We start from the raw sequence: 17,800 nt of genomic DNA on the forward strand, positions 1-17,800 counted from the left end.
CTTTCATCTTCCTAATTTTTAGATTTTTTTTCTCTTTTATCTTAGAACTGGGATCTATAGATCTTCGTTTTATCGAAAGTCATTGTGTCGAAAAGAATGCGAACTCGATAGCTTCGATATATAACGGTAGAGCAAAAGATTGAGGAAACCAGGCTCGCGCTCGAGACACGAAACAACTGTGTTTCTATTTTTCTTCGCTGGAACTCGAACGTAGAAGCAATTGGAGAAGTTGGAAAGCGTTAATATTTAACGTTAGGCACGAACAATCGAATTGAGAATTATACCGTAGCCGGTGCTTTTTCTCGATGGGATTCGAGCGGGCCGAGGTTGGATCGATGCGTTTCAACGGGCAAACTGAAACCGTACAAACGTTTAGACAAGCCCTGTCCCGTCGACGTTGACGCGTGGCTGTGACAGCGAAAGCTTTACACACGTTCTTTCATTCCCCTCGGACGTGCCAGCTGCGCGCATCTGCAAATGTAACATAGAGAAAAAAGAAAACATGGCTGCGACAGAGCTGGCGCGAACAAGTAGTACAGTCTTAACACTAGAACGACACGTCGATCTGTCGATCTTTATCTCTTGACGTACTACTCGGAGTGCAAGTTTATGCATCGAGTTTCATATCGTTTCTAATATTTTCTTTCTCTCTCTTTCTTTCTCTCTCTCTTTCTCTCTTTCTCTCTCTCTCTCTCTTTCTCTCTCCGACAATATGCTTCGCATATTGCAAAATTGGATCGCATTAGGCTTGTCTACAACGAAACATATAAAATCTATTTGATTGTATCTAGCAACGTGAGTTTCTCAAAATGTTCATTTCTTTTCAAAGGTGGATAGAATCTTTTGTTCGGAAAGTTGCTGCTATCGCGTGAATGCGTCCGAGGAGTTTGTCAAGTTTTCAGAAATAGAGCGAGTTCAACTATCAGGGAACGACGAAGGATCGGGTCGATAGGTTTCTATTCTTTTTTTTTTTTTTTTTTTTTCGCAACGTTTTGACGAACTTCGTAAGAACGCTAGAGCATCGGTTGGAAGGGAAGCTCGAAGTTAAAGAATCTTTGACGTTGACATCGCGACCCTGGGCGCTACCAGGCGAGGTCATTACTTCACGTACAGAACACTAGGGCAAAGCGTACTTCCGTCGACTGTCGAAGTTAATCAAGACGAAGGAGCGTCGGAAAATCCAGGTTGCTCTTTTCCCTATATCGAACACGGGAAATGAATTTCGTTATCGGTGAGAACGTTTTTGAGGCTCTTTGCGATATCTCTCTGCTCTTTCTAGCTCTTTATCCTTTATCTTTCTCTTTTCTCCCGACCCTTCTTCGCGCTCTATCGTGAAACGTCGTGGATTCCGCGATCGCGATAACCTATCCACGTCATTCCGATACGATCCACCCCGCCAACTTTCTCTCTTCCTCACTTTCGTGAAAGAAAAGTCTGTAACATTCTGTCGTTCGTTTGTCGTTAATCGACAATCGATATCGTCGACGAAGGGAAGACTCACGCACCTCGTTCACACTAACGACACTAGAAGAGGCTCGTTGGAAAAGCGAAGGCCGTCACAGAGACGAACACAGAGGGAGAAAGAAAACGAAAGAAAAAAAAAGAAACGATGGGACAGAAAACATCTCGAACAACAGTTACATGAACAGCAACAACAACATGAACAACCTATATAACATATAATAACAATATACCATAGTAACAACAACAGTAACAACAACAAAATAACAACAACAGGAAAAACAACGAACATGCACCAAATATACGATAAATATATATACCTGCATTTATACCACACATTACGCCGTAGATCTGCCGGACCCTTCACCAATCATCGGGACGCAGTTAAACAAAATAAAAGTGTCAAATATTTTCTACATACCACCATCGAAAAAAAAAACTGCAAATACGCCCGATAGAGAGTATAATGTTTATCAACAAAGTAATAATAATAATAATAATAATAATAATAATAATAGATACAACGCAACGTCGAGAGAGTAACACGCTCTCGACAAGCAGAATCTCTTGTGTCAAAATACGATTCAAAGTCAACCCTCCAGTATATATATATATTTATATTAAATGCTCACCACCACAACGTTTCGCAAAGGCTACCAGTGCACTCACAGACAAACATTCGATCGACCACTGTTACCGTCCAGAAATAAATAAAAAATCAAAGTAAAGTATATATATATATATATATGTGATATAAGTCGAACAAAAACAAAAACAAAAAAAAAATAACAAAAAGTAAAATGAAATGTATAATGCCCACGTCGAGATATCGAGGCTCTCGGAGAGACCCATCTACTTCGGTTACGACCGAGAGAAGTCAGAATACAAAACGACTACCCTTTTGTCGTCTACCCGTTTCTAAAAGAAAAAATATATATATTTCTCTTTTTCTCTCTTTCTCTCTTTTCTTTCTCTCTCTTATCACATTTATGTATGTATGTATGTATATATATATATACATAAAATCTTTGTATATGTATATATCATATATATATATAATCTTTCTCTACCTGTACACATATACCTGTATGTATATGTTTGTATTCTACGCACACAATCTAGCTGATCTGTCCTTCTCTTTGTCGCTTGTTATACCGTATATATGCACATCACCAAAATCCAGGCAAAAAGAAAAAAATCTTTATAATATATATATATATTTACACAAGAAAAAAGAAAGGGATCGACCGACCTCTGTTATATAAATGTAAAAACTAACCCGCCAGAAAAATATAAAGAAAGGAAAAGACACACATGTATATATATAAACGTGTAATACGTACCTGTAATACGTGCCCCGTTACGTAGACGGATTCCGAGACAGAACAAAAAACAACAGTAACAACAACAACAACATCAACAACAAAAGTATTAACAGTAATCCAAAAAAAAAGTATACCTATATATGTGTATGTACATACAAAAATACGTACGAAGTGTGTAATACCGTGTACACGGGACGACCGGAGAGGCCCGAAAACGATGTTGCCACAGAAAAAAAATATATACATACTATATACAAAACAAAAATATATATATACAAAACAAAAAAATATATATATAATAAAAAAAATATATAAAAACTACCAAATAACCGATACGATCGTGCGACAAATCGAGCGGAAGGAGAATCCGAATGGAATTGTGGAAACATGAGAACATGGGGGTTGTTATGTTGGAATGTTTGTCTGTGTGCAGATGCAGCCTACTCGTTGTTCACTTGACGGTGATGATGGATTCACGTGGAACCGAGTCAGGGCCCGGTGAGAATGTGGGGCTTAGGCAGGTCTACGGCTCTTACACCCTCTCCCCCTACTACTGTCTGCGAAGAGTGAGAGTGATAGCATCGGTCTCTGTGAGAACGCGGACATCAAATCGTCCGTATATCTCGAGTTCGAGTCGGACGGATCAGGGTGACCGAGAGAACAGGCGGGGTTGATCACGGTAAGTCAGTTCATAAAACCAGTGTCTGTTCATAAAACCAGTTTACCAGGAGAGTTACTCTCTTTCTATATTTCTCTCTCTCTCTCTCTCTTTCTCTCTCTCTTTCTCTCTCTCTGTCTCTATTATATGCCTTTCTTTATTTCTGTATCTTCTACTTTCTACTTTCCGATTTATCTATACCACCACCCCTCTATGCGCCATCAACGCAAATCTAGGTACTTAAATATCGTCTGAAACGGTTTCCTTCGTTTTCACGCGAGCCTACTACCTCGTTAAAAGTCGCCGTGCTCTTATTCGCGGACTTGGACGAAAGGTGAGTCGACTTGGTCCAACTTGAGTCGGAGCTGACCGCGAGAATACGGGGACACGTTACCGCAGACACGGGAAAGCAGTTCGGACTCGACCGTTTTGAAGTCGATCGTGGAAGGTTGACCACGTGGATTTAGAGCACGTTACCGCAGGATTAAACGAGAAAGTGTTTCTCTCGGATTTATCGGTATATCGGGGATTCGAGTTCGCAGGATTTTTTCAAACCGACTCGGATCGGCTCCGAAGAATTAATCACGCGAGAAACTTCTATGCATCGTATACCAGCCGATTTTTGCCCCTTTGCCGCCGATTCAAGAAGCTCGATCATGCGAGCAATGGCGCAACGTGTTCGATGGAAAGGAAAAAGTTACGGAAGTGGGCTCTGTACGCGAGTATGGCTCACGTGGAAACGCGATGTTCCGAGGCCCAACATGTCTGGACAGGAATCTTTCGCGATCGATATTAACAGAAAAATGAAAGGCTAGAGTCACTCTGTGTTGCATACAGTCGTTCGATAAGCATCGCCAGAACTGATCACCGTTTTTTTACCGTCGGCTGTGTTATCGGAAACACGGTGATCGATGGTGCGCCATCAGGTTGTTTGCTAGAGCGATGGCCAGCGCGACAGAGGAGATTAAAAACTCGGGATTAAGAAAGTTCGATTCGTAATCTCGAGCTTTTTCAAAGGTCCTCCCGGAATTGCAACATTTTTTTCCATGCGCCTCGACGACGATCCAGCGACGATCGTCGAGATTATTTCCGATGCCTGAACACAAAGCTTCCTCGAAGTATATTTTACTTCGAAGTAGATTGATTGTACAACCAACGTTTTTGTTTTCTATCGACTTTGTTCCCTTTTCTCTCTTTACAATCGAAAAATCGAGAATTACAGCCTGCGAATGGAAATACCATCGTACTGTGCGTCGTCGTAATGTTACTACGATTGGAATGTCAGCGAGCATCCAGTAATTTGTCAAAGCACAAACGTCGTAAGTAGAAATACTTGGGTAAATGGAACAGAGAGAGGATGGATACGCGGTAAAGTAGTATGTGTATGATACACACGCATATATACGCACGTGATGTTATTAATTAACGGTGACTACGTCACCATTGGTCGTATTGCGTAAACGACTATTCGAAACGGCATATTGCATTTCTAATTACTTGCTCGTTGGCGTATGAAACGATAAATGCCAGGTATTTTTCGATATCGTTTTAATATCATCGCGAAACAAGAGCGTGTACGTTCCTCGTTTGTCAATTTCATCGTGTAAAGTGAATTCGTTCCTAGTACGCGTTTAATATCGGAGGCGTGTATCGTCCAACGGAGCTACGATAAAGCGGCGGATTTTATCGCTCAACCTTTCACCTTTCTTCAACTGCATCCTACTGGCATTTCGTGTCATCGTTCACGGATCCGTTTTCGAGTTGATTTCGGTTTCATTACGCTTACGACTTTCGCATATCTGCCTTGTAACTTGCCGCGATAATCATCCTTTCCGCGATGAAATGGGATATTACTCTTCGTTCCTACTCCTTTTTCTTATCTTATCTTTTTTCTTTTACGATACCAGGATGTTTTATTTGCGATGGAATCGTTACTGACCTACTAACCGGAGAAGACGAGGCATCTTCTTATTTGAACATAATAATCTTTTTTTATTTAGAGATACCCATTACCTTCTTGTATGTCGTTTCGTGCTTCTTAAAAATACATTATAACGTGTTAAAAATTACGAACGCTAAAAGCAAACTGATAGAAGTTGATTTGTCTTCGTTAGCTTCTAATATTCCGTGAATATAACAATTTTTCAAGGGATAACCGAGTGAAGATTTCGTTATGGATGGAAATTCCATAGATTCGTTAAAATTATGGAAAAAATCTTCGTACACTCTGCGGTATATTAAGAACGCGTTTTGATATTCCTCTAAATGTTGCCAAAATTCTTCAAGGCAGAATATATTTCATCATAAATGATAATTCTACCGGTAGGAGATGTATATTCATTAAAATTATGGAAAAGAATCCTTTAGAGATTTCGTTCCGCGAAGAACACGCTCTTATATTCCATTAAACGCTGTTGGAATTAAGCATTCCCTGTGAAGCACCGCTCTAGGACCAGAAATTTTGTTTCTCCCATTCGAACCTGTTGCTCCTCTTTTCTCTCTAGCTGGCAACAGAAAACTGCGAAGCGGTTGGCCTGAAAAACCCCCTGACGAGAAGAGTTGCTTTACGATTATCACAATCGTTCCGCGAAAGTCGTGAAAGCTCTGTCGTTGCGAGGACACAGCCGTTAGATTCAACATTGATGACTTGGTCGAGCAACAGACGTACGACTATGAACATATTAAATTCCACGATGCGCCTCTATTAAGCAACGACCCTAATTTTACTCGAGATAACTCAGAACTCTATTGGAGGGACGATAATTCACTTGCCAAGTTGCGTAATCGTAAACTTTTATCATAGTTGCCGCGTAGCATATTTATTCGAGAGACACGAAGCGGCTGGTGGCACTCGAAGTTGTTTCAAGCTTCATTTTCATCTTCTGCTCGCTATTCTCAACGAGGATTGCGTAAAACATCTGGTCGCAAATGATCGCGTAAATTGTTTCCGCGATAAACACGGGTAAATGGTATCGACGGCGAAACGAAATATTAACAATTTATCAGATCACGTTTGGTAATCTAATTTCCGCGATCGCTGACCGAAATGTCAAATACCGCGTAACAATATTTGCACCGTGGAAAATAAATTAATACGACGAGAAGGGCACGCGAAGTGATTTTCACGGTTAAATGGAGCATCAAGCGAGGGGACGAAATACTATAGGAACGTATCGCTCAATGGAATTGCCGATTTTACGCTAAATATTTTAATAATTACTTGGTACCTTGGCTGCTATTGACGCATACGTTGCGTTGCTTTGGTCGTCTGGCTAAAACGGTTGATTCTACTGTTGCGGACTTCTCTTCGTATCGCGACAAGGTGATTTGAAAACAATGGACAGTGTGTTGAAAGAAACATAAAGATACCTTTGACGAAAGAAAATATATCCCATAGCTGGACCAGCTATAGAGTAGTCGTATTCTATCAACAGAGAATTTATCAATCCTTTCAACGTCAAACATTAAAATAAATGGTGCCAGTTAGTTCATGGTTATTTTCCATAAAATACTATTCTACGTTTATTATTACGAGAAATGTAAGAATCGAAATACGGACCTGACTAAATTCAAATTCTTCAAATTTATACTACTATCATATATCCATGTAGTAATACTGGGAGATAGGGAAGACATACCTGGCACGTCATCGAGTTCAAATGGATTGATCAAGGCACAGAATCGCCATTAAAACAGTTCGACCTAGAACAATTTTTCCTAAATGCTTTCCAACAGAAATATTACGAAGACGTAATATACTTTCCACCCCATATACTACCCTCGTAAAATATCAACACACGCAGAAATAACTAACCAAAACCATCATCAACGTAATTAGCGGCCACGTACGCTCGATCACCGGCGATCATCCAATCCACTTATAGCAAGCGTTCACGGTTCCAGCGGCGAGCTAACAGCCATCCATGTGGTCGGCGTGTTCCTACGACGGGGTTATTTTATGGGGTGCACGATGGCAGTCTGCGTGGCGACGCTGTAGGTCGATACAGAGAACCGCGATTGGTTGGTTAGTGTTGCCTGCTGGAACTGTGGGAAGAGAAGCACTCGTGACTCTACCTCGAAAAGAAACAAAGGGATGACGACACGATGCTTGTATCGAGAGGTTATTGCGCGACGCAACCCCTCGACGTACGCAACTGAATTGTAATTGCCGTTTCGCTAAAAAAGCCGCGGAAACGTTTCCATTACGCGCCCGGCCATAGCCATTCTCGTCGACGTACAGCCACGTTTTTGTTTCCTTGTTGATTGAAAATTTCCAAACTAGAAAATTCGCTGCGGGCCGCGCCGATAAAGGAGATCCACCTCCAGCGTTATTCGGTCGAAAAAAAAAACACTCGCGACCCAGTTCGTGAGAGTTTTTCCAGAGAACCGATCAGATACAATTAGGGGTGGGTTTTCGTCGGCACTTTGTACGAAATTCTTTTTTCTTTTCTTTTTTTTTTTTTGGTTATTAGCCCCTTGACATCGAATTTCTTGTCGTGTACAGGTTATTCCTTTATATGCAATAATGCATATATATTTATGCATTGTAAAATGTATTTTATTCGTTCCTTGAGCTATCAATTTAAGATCGAGATATTGGAACATCTAATAATATAATTATTTATTCATTTCTTGAATCATCCGAGCCTTTTATCTTTCTGCTAACATATATGGACATTGAAATTTTTCCTAAAAAATTTTTGTTTGTTTAAAAATGTTCCTATTTTCGTCCATTATTGACACTTCGAATCGAAGCTTTTATACTCGGTAGTAGGAAAACTGTTTGCTAAAAGCTACAGTCGTTAAAGTCAATGTAGCACGTGAATCAGGTTACCTAATAGTACCGTATGCAGACCTTTTTAGTCGGTTGAAAAAAAGCAATCGATTTTTCTGGTCCAGCGTTTCCCATTAAACCCCTAGAGTAACGTAGTCGTCGCCGGCGTATGCCAGAATTTCGTTAACCTACCTGAGGAGCCATCGGTTCCAATATCCGATTTTAATGGTCTCCGAAGGGCCTGCGTAGGGCAATTTATAAAGTTTCAAGCCACGTTATGGAGAGTAATGGATCGTTAGTCTCATGGTGGATGCTAGAATCACGTGGAGCAGTGACGTTTATGCAGATCGATGTCGTGCTCCCTGACAACTCCTTTGTCTCGAGACCTCTTAGCGAAACAATTAAACAAAACTAGCCAATTTGTAACGTGTTAATTTTCGGTGTCATACGCTAAACTTATAAAATAATTATTACATCGCGCATGTATGTTCAAAGTGTCACGCAACTCGGATGAATTTTTTAGGAAAAGCGAAAAACTATTGGCAAGCACAAAACAATTATTTGCTAAACATATAACGTCGACGACAAGGATGGACTGTAGAAAACGATAGTCAAACATTATTTTCGAAATTTTCCAGTCTTAACTCTTCGCATCATCAACCCTTGATACTTTTTATGTTTTCTCAACATAAATTGACTTATTTAGTATTGTGACAAGTTAAGGTCTGTGGTATTTAGTACATGTTTTGCGTGCAGTGAGTAACGCGAGAAAGCTAAAACGTTTGAAAGCACATTTGAATATCTAGTGCAACGATAACACGAACGTAATTGAAGAGAGAACGCGAAAGGATGGCTCGTCGATCGAGGCAATAGGGGGAACGTTTGTTCGTCGGACACGATATCCAAAATCGCAATCTTCAAGGCCCTTTGCGAGACCTACAAGTGCCAATATCGAGTTTCATGGACTTGTAAGGGCCTCTACATGACCCGAATGTACCGTGGCCAGAGTTCGCCTAAATTTTCCCCCGATGTTTCTGTAGCTCCGTTATTAAAATATGCTTGCCTCTCTGACGTAGAATTTCAGCAGCCGGCATTTTCACAAAATTCCTCCCTTTATCTACGACGTGTCATCCAAGAAAATATCCGTTTTGATGGAAAAAGTAATATCGAATTTTCTAACGAAATGCTTCCCATCGTTCTTTGTTAAGAAATATTTAATGAATATTCTAAAAACCCAACATTCTCATGTTTGACCTGAAGAGTATCGCAACTTATCTGCGGATAATCCCTATATTACTTACGTAACGATCGGTTTTAAAAGTTCTACAACACTCTCAGGTTTCATAAAATCATCCATCAAAGTTGTCGGATCACTCGAACTTCGTCGAGTAACTTCACTCTATTTTCAATCCCCCGTCGAGCAGCCGACGTGCAAATAAGGTTAAGACGTCACCTCTTCGTCATTAATGAACTTAACTCTCGAAACTCGTAAATTATCCAAAGCATGTATCTTCAGTTCTTTTCCTTTTCTTTTTCTTTTTTTCTTTCTTTTTCTTCTTTTTTTTTTTATCGATCGTACGCGTCGATTTATACGAGCCTCGGAGTGGCAACTGCACGCGTGACAACTTTCATGGACTCTCGAAAATTATCGTCGGTAACCATGACGCGTTCCTGAAACTTCTCGGCGGAAAGGACAAATCGATACGCCATCGCGCCACGCGGAATTCATGTAACGTACGTCGGGGCCAGCAGGTAATAACATCCTTAAATCGGGAGAGTCGATCGTTCGGAAGATGAGTTCTGATGCAGGAGATGAAGAAGAGAATCTCCATCCGTATCAACCGGCGGTAGAAAGTTTCGTTGCAGACATTCGTAAAATGTAGATGGATGAGCGTGATCCATAAAAATTATAGTATATTGTATTGAAGTATATTCATCGATGTTGATCGAAAACTATGAACGATTAATGTATAGAATTCCATTAACGAACGAAGAAGATCAGAACGAAACATCGGATCAAATCGTTTATTTACAAGCAAATTTTTATTTTTACATTTTCTATGAAAAATTACAAATTCGTCTACCGAAAGAATAACATTAACGTAGATTTCCTATTAATGCTACTAAATATCGATGCCCTCCGCGATCTTCTTCCTCGTTTACCACTTCCGGTGTGGACGAGCAACGTTCGAAATAGCCTGAACCTGACGTCATCGACCGATTATTTGCTCAGCAGGTAATAGTTTGTTTTCTCGAGTTGATAATCGGACTGTTTAGTGGTGTAATTCCTCGACTAGTTATGTAATTTATCGCGACCGAATTTATCGAGAACAAAATTTATGAACGCTTATTCACTGTGCTCGCTACTTGGAGTTTGCAAAGGTCTTGGTTGGGGGTGAACGTGAGTTAAATCCTCCCGGTGGTGAAGGATACACGTGCAATGTGTATGGTTCCTTAAATTTTGTCCTGTAGCGTTCTATGTAAATGGTGGAAATGTGAGGTAATCGTAACGTAGGATTACGAAGACGATACTCGCGTGAAAAATATAAATCTCACGAGGAAAGAAAATTACGAAGAAAAGTATATCCGAGCATAAATTCCACTAAAACGTCTGCTGCGGTAGGTTAACGCTATAAGTAACTACGTTATAAACCATACAGTGATCTTCTAGATGCCTACTTGACATGTGCAAGTACATAAGATAGATGTCTTCAAGCAGCCAGTCAAGTGACTTTGATTCAACAGCAAACCGTTCCTCCTCCAGACTTTATTCCTTTACTGTTGTACATAGATACTTCTCTTCTTCCTAATACATCGTTCCCTTTCTTATTTATCTACAAACTAGTATTATTATAATTACTATTGCTATTATTAAAATCATTTCATTCTATCTTTATTCAAATTTTATTTTATTCGTCTTTATACTCAATCAAATCTACTCATAGAAAAATATGAGCAAAGCAAACAGCAATTATTCGCCGACTCGTCTTATTTAAATGCATAGATGCATAATATCGTAGAATGGAAACGACATCTATTTCAACGTCTGTGTCATCTCGTACCAATAGAACCGAATGCCAACGAAATATCAAATTCAAATTCACGTAGTGAAAGAAAAAATCATAGAGGAGGAGAAAAAATTGAAAGGAAACACGGGGCGCGGTGGCGGTTTAACGGCCGGAAGCTTCTTTCCATCCGGGAAGCAGTGAAATTTGTGCGGCAGGACGCCTCGCGTTGGAGGATCTCTTTTCCGAATGAAGATGCATCGTCCTCAACGGGGTGCGCATCGGTGCGTCGAGTGTCGGCACACGATATCGAATATTCGAAATCAATATAAGTTACGGCAGGCTGCCGTTGCTATCCCCTCGATACAGCTACCGTGTACATCGCCGCTGCTGTCCCGTCTCACACCCACGTGTCCAAACTGTGCACGTAATGCGGTTTAATATAGACCGACCAATTGTATACGCTTGGTTTCGGCGAAGAGGCCGTGAGATTGTATCCCGAGACGACAGATGACAACGGATCGAGGGAAAACAAACGACAGGTTCACGTGCGAGGGCTCTACCCTTGGGCAGAGTCCGGAAATGGCGGCATTTTGGAGAATGAAAGAAACTGTGGGAATGTTTGTAATCTTTTAACGTTGGCACTACCGGACCAGATGTAATGGCTATAAATACACAAGTATCCGTGGTAATATTAATCTTTGCTTTTAACGAAACAGAAATATGATTGTACATATTTAATCTTCGATGCTAATTAATTATGAAAATGTATTTAGGTGTCTGTTAAAAATTGGTAATTCTGGCGTTCATGTTTATTTGTTCAGAATCTTAGAAACTCCGAATAAAGAAGACAAACGACAACTTATTAATAATTGATTTTTCTACGAGCAATGAAACTGTTATTTCTCGATATGTTTGTAATACGAATGAATCTAGTCGCATGAGCGTAATACGAATCTTTGTAGTATTAAGTTCATATTACTTATATGTATGATCTGTACCCTCTTCATTTTTTATATCGGTCTGCGATTTTAACCGATCGAAGGGTTTCTCTGCCGCAAGAAATTTGAGATTTAACGGAGCACGTTCTCCGTCACGATGAAGGAAATTGAAATCCTTTGGGGACATTCTAACCAGCAGAAACCACCGTTGCAACTTTGTCCTCGGGGACTACAATTTCCTTTAAACCCCAGTGGACCACGAGTTTCTTGCAATTTTTGGTAAAGTTAACCTTCAGGAATCAGAGTTTCATTGTGATCCTTTGCGACCATGGATTCTTCCTAATCCCCGGAGACCACTGTTGTTCCTGTAACGTTCGAATTCTGCTAGAAGCCGCCCTGGAACTGTCAAAATCTTGCCTGTCTCTGGGACTGCGAAAGGATCTGCAGGATCTTTGACTATCCAATTTGAAACCGGTCGCAACGAGTTCTTGGGAACTGAAGTTGACAGTGGCAGATTTCAGTATTACACAACTAGTTCCTTGTTTCGCGAATTTCTGACGACCTGACATCTCCAAAAGGGAATCGCCGAGGAAATTGATTAACCCGAGGCGCGTTACGTAGAAACGGGTCGTCTGTCTGTTAGCTTCGATAACTTATTCAAGATTCATTCGATGCCGCGTTCCGGTCGAGGAGACTCGACCGTAGATTCAATTTCGTGCAATTTCGCTGGAGAATCAGATCGCACCGATGCACCAGGGAATCCTCGATGCCTCGAATAAATGAATTTTCCAATTGTTGCGCGACACTACCCTTTGAGAATAAAACAAAAAATACAGCAAGAAATGGAGACGTACAGACCAGCTCACAATTATAAGGACACCTGCTGGTTTTGTACGGAACATCGTTGTTGATCCAAATTGTCGAGGAAACGATTAATTGGCTAGAATTTTGTGTTTTGTATAACCTAACGATCTGAGATATACGACGACAAATTGTGAAAATTATGTACTAGAATCTTTGAATAATATAATGAATTACTGATCGGTCCTTTGAGAAACCAAATCGATCAACTTAAACATTTAAGACATGACCGCTGTCCCTCACTGCCAAACTATCAGGCTCGAAATTAACTTAACCTACGTCTCAGCAAAGCTACACTAAAGATAGATACTAATTTAGGGTACATTATATGGCAGCCCTATTGGTAGCCTTTCGTATCAGAAAGTTTAAATTAAAACGAAACTGATACTCTAAACACATTGTTAAATCTATTTAGAAGTTTAATATTTAAAAGAATTAGATGGAGTAACTTTCAAGCTTTCCTTCAGAGTATAAAAGCGCGCATAATAGACTTAGTCTATGACGTTGCACGGCGCGACGTTCCCGACGGATGCAAACAATTTACTAACGTTGTTTGTCTCTGTTTTACTAACGTTGGTTGTCTCAGCTGCCAGTTAAAAGTAAGACTTGAACCTAAAACTTAGAAGCATCATGTATCATCATCATGTATCTTCAAGGAAACGATTACACGAATTTTTACAAATTTAAAAGTAAGCATATGCTACGTAACTTCGATTTTTCTCGCGGAACGATTAGACAGACCATTGCGAAGATTATTGAAATTAATTAAATTAATCTAAGATGTATCCATTTGGTTGACCAAAAGACTCGGAAAAGAATTTTGGATGATCTGAAATGGACTATATTAAAATAGTTCTCAGCTTGATATCGTTTCTCAAATAGTAATACTCGGAAATGTTAATATGTATATCGTATTACGAATAATAATTTATTACTAATATTGAAATTAATATTCTATTAGTTTTTTTATATCTCCGATAGTATCTCGAAATATTAATATCGTGAAAACGATATCAATTACCAGGATCGACCACGGGGGGAGGTGACCACGCTCGGATCCCATTATGTATTATAAATTAATAATTCTATTTATCGATAAAATATCTGTTCTACGTTATAACAGATTTTGTTTGTTTTAATCTAATGCATAATTGAAAAGGAGGAATTGAATGGATCACGTAAAAGGTTCTTAAACCTTAAGCGGAATTTCTTAATTTTCCATTTGAAGATATTGAGAGTTGTAGTATATCTGATTCTAATATCACTCTATATCATTATCGAAATATAGCGTGCGAATTAGTATTATCTATTCGTAAAATATGCATCTATTCTTCGAGCGCAGTATTATATTTTATTATTATTAATTATAATTAATATCTAATTTATTAATGGAAATTAGATACAACATGTGGAAGATTGTTAAGGACATTTAATGCATTATATTTGATTGCCAAATAATTTCACTAGTAATTATAATTTCGAAGCCGGAGAATGCTATAAATTATGACAAGGAAACGAAATTCAATAAGACAGAAATAAAATTAGAAAATGGCTCTGCCGGGTTTATACACGAAGGTAGAGAAAGAGATACCTTTGAAATGTCTTTCAATAGCAATGTATTGAAAATTATTATTTAGTGAAGTGTGCGGTAGAACTCGTGAGAGTTATACTCGTATGTGAACGCAAATAGTCATATTTGAACAGCGAACTCATCAGCAATAGTACCAAACCATTCGACTTATCGATGGTAGCACGCACGGTTGGATGACTAAATCTCGTTGATTTGATTGCATTTGCTTTCTCAAATCTACGAACACGGTTTGATTCCATCCATAGTCATTCAATAGCTACGCATTGTATCGGCAATGATTTTATTTGAAGTAGTAAAATAAAAACTTATAGCCGTGTTTAAAATTTAAGAATAATATGAAATAGAAATAAAATATCGTTTGAAAGATTTCAAAGACTTAATATTAGATGAAAAGAAATAGATGACTAATTTAATTAGTACGAATTAATGGTACAGTTGTTTTAAATCAACGTTATATTTGTTATAAATTAGTAGTATCGTTATCGTTACTTAGTGGCATAATTGTTAAAAATTAATAATAAATTGATATTAAGTGGTTATAAATTAAATCTTTAAATGATATAAATTAATGGCTTAAATTTTGTAAATTGTTAGCTCAGATAATATAAATGAATAGTTTAATTGTTACAAATTAATATTTATATTATCAAGACATAAGCGCGATCAAGCCAACTAACTACAATCGTCGCAGTGTTATAAATTGTAGAGAGCGTGAGAGACACTGATCTTTTTCAAAATTGCTACTTCAAAACGTGAGACACAAAGTCCCATTTTTAACGTCGCATTTGTCTCCTACCCTTAGTCAGTGCTAATATTTATGAACGGAGCTGTATCTAACCATTCGGTTCGATCGGTTAAGAAAAGGTTTTGCTTTTTATCGGCCGGAAAAAAATGGGAGTATGTATAACTAATTGAGAATTCTTTTTTCTTACAGGATCGAGCGCACACAAAAACGACGCGACAGGAAATGGAAGGCCCGCTCCCCTTTTGGCGGAACCCAGATACGGCGCCGCGCCCCAACCATACGGTAAGTATATCTCACCTCCCCTATACGCCTCCTCTCTTCGTTTCTTCTCTCTTTGATAGTCAAATTAAGCGAACTAATTGAGAAAACGGATGGGCCATCGAACGAGGCCGGCTACGTTCGATACTTTTTCATCCGGTTGCGCGCGAAAATGCTGACTTCGTATAATTGGTATAGTAGTAATCCTGGCAGAACTTTTCGAACTGTAATTTTCATTTTACTAGAGAACGAATAGCAATTGGTGAATAGTTCGTTATCGGAATTATTAGGCCAGAAAAATGTGTCGTAATGGTTATTTTTGCAAAGGTCGACGGGAGCGCGTTGAAAGTTTCATCATTTGTAGCGATTTTTATTGTGTTTTTCGCGAATCGAAAGTACAGCGATGCAGGAACGTGATAAAAAGCAATTTGAAACGAAACTCGTCGATTCCTTTTTTTGTTTTCTATCTCATTGGCGTAGATTGTTTCATAGCGAAATGTGAGAGCGCGGTGCACTTGAATGGTGCAAATCACATAATTCATGTCATCGATGGCAGATGGACGTGTTTCCGTTATGGTTTTCGCGAAAATTATTACCGCCATTCGTGACAGAGAGCGCAGGAATTTTGACAGAAAATCGATGATGTCATTGTAGCCGAGTTATGTCGCGATCAAGCCAAAGGAATCATAACAGCGAACGAAACCCAATCTCAGGAATCGCGAAGTTCGCTCGAAGAATGGCGGCCAATACGAGAACTTTCGATAACGAAGGAGCCTCGTGTTCAATGGCTCTAAATCTACCAGCGAAAATCGACTACCCTGCTCGCATTGCTCGTCTATCGAATCATGTTTAAAATCGAATCGAAATGTTCGAGCTAAACCTCGAGTAAATGTGATATGAAATTCGATGTCGAACCATACTGTTCAAAATAAGTGGAGGACTTTGATTTTATATTCTTCCTTCAATGATCGTATTAAAGTCAGCTTTTATTAAAATATCATACGAATAGTATGTGAGTCTATCCTCGTTTTTATTTGATTGTTTATAACAGCGACTCTCTAATTGTTTTGACCAGTATATATAATTATATTTCTACAGTATTCTACAATAATACACATTTTGTAATTACTAGACTGCGGATGTTTATGTAAATCTATAATTTTACGAACACAACGAAAGGGATGAACCGGACGTATGCGTTCGACATTTCCATGTATGTATAACTATTCTGAAACTTCTTAGGTGAAAAAATAAAATCTCACGCATACATATTCTTATCCCTTTCTCTCCCATACTATCAATATTTTATACCTTTTTGCATATCGTACGCATTCTGTGTATTTGCTGCGCACTTTCGAGCTCCACAAACGCATAAACATCGACAGTCCGGTGATTAAATTATGATCGTATGGAATGTTCTAATTCTAACAAAATTGTCCCAAATTCTCACCGCGAAGACCTGCTTAAACAGTCGAAGCGATGCAACGCGGCGTAAAAAGGTCGGTTTCCCTCGTTCATTTGATCGTCGACGCGTTAAACGAGCATTCAACGGGAACGATTAATATTTCCTCTTGCCGCGTGATTAATAGGGACGCAACAGTCGCTCGATTTCCATAATTAGCGTACCGTTGAACACGGAACACGTGAGAGCGAACGCGCGAGCACACGAACCGCGACACACCGCGTATAATACACGCGAAATGAAATCATCCAGTGCAGAAACAAAGGACAATCAAATATCCTCTCCTCTTCCCCCCGCTGCTTTTGTTCGTAGGATCCACGCCACAGGTAACTTTCCCCCCGGGTGCTGGTCATGATCGTTACGAGGAGAATTTCAATGGACCAGCAACGTATCCGGAGCCCTATGTTGAGCGTTACGGTATTAAGAGTGATTTTAGCGGTCGGGAACCCATACATCCTACGCCACCTCGGCCCGGTTACGTGCCCACCTTGGGACAGACGCCGCCATCGAGCACTCAGGGTTCCGTCATGATGGTTTACGGACTTCAGCCGGATAAAGTCAACACGGACAAGCTATTCAACTTGTTCTGCCTGTATGGTAACGTAACGAAGGTACGATCCGGTTTTCGTCTTAACCCACCGTAATGTTTTTCATTGTTAGACGACGATATCGGTTCAAGTTTGTTGATAGCGATCGAAGAAGGGCGGATGGTTTTGGGG

At 39.5% G+C, this 17,800-nt stretch overlaps 1 protein-coding gene across 2 annotated transcripts in view; it reads left to right on the forward strand.

Moving 5' to 3' along the window:
• The window catches only part of LOC126919109 (heterogeneous nuclear ribonucleoprotein L), a 164,703-nt gene that overhangs the window by 132,508 nt on the left and 14,395 nt on the right, over positions 1-17,800 (forward strand). For both annotated transcript variants that reach the window (XM_050727808.1, XM_050727809.1), the window contains exons 7-8: positions 15,551-15,643; positions 17,394-17,692. In XM_050727808.1, the coding sequence (XP_050583765.1) occupies positions 15,551-15,643; positions 17,394-17,692 (392 nt within the window). The remainder of the gene's footprint in view (positions 1-15,550; positions 15,644-17,393; positions 17,693-17,800) is intronic.

Source organism: Bombus affinis, chromosome 8 (genome assembly GCF_024516045.1).
Source record: "Bombus affinis isolate iyBomAffi1 chromosome 8, iyBomAffi1.2, whole genome shotgun sequence".
NCBI lineage: Eukaryota > Metazoa > Arthropoda > Insecta > Hymenoptera > Apidae > Bombus > Bombus affinis.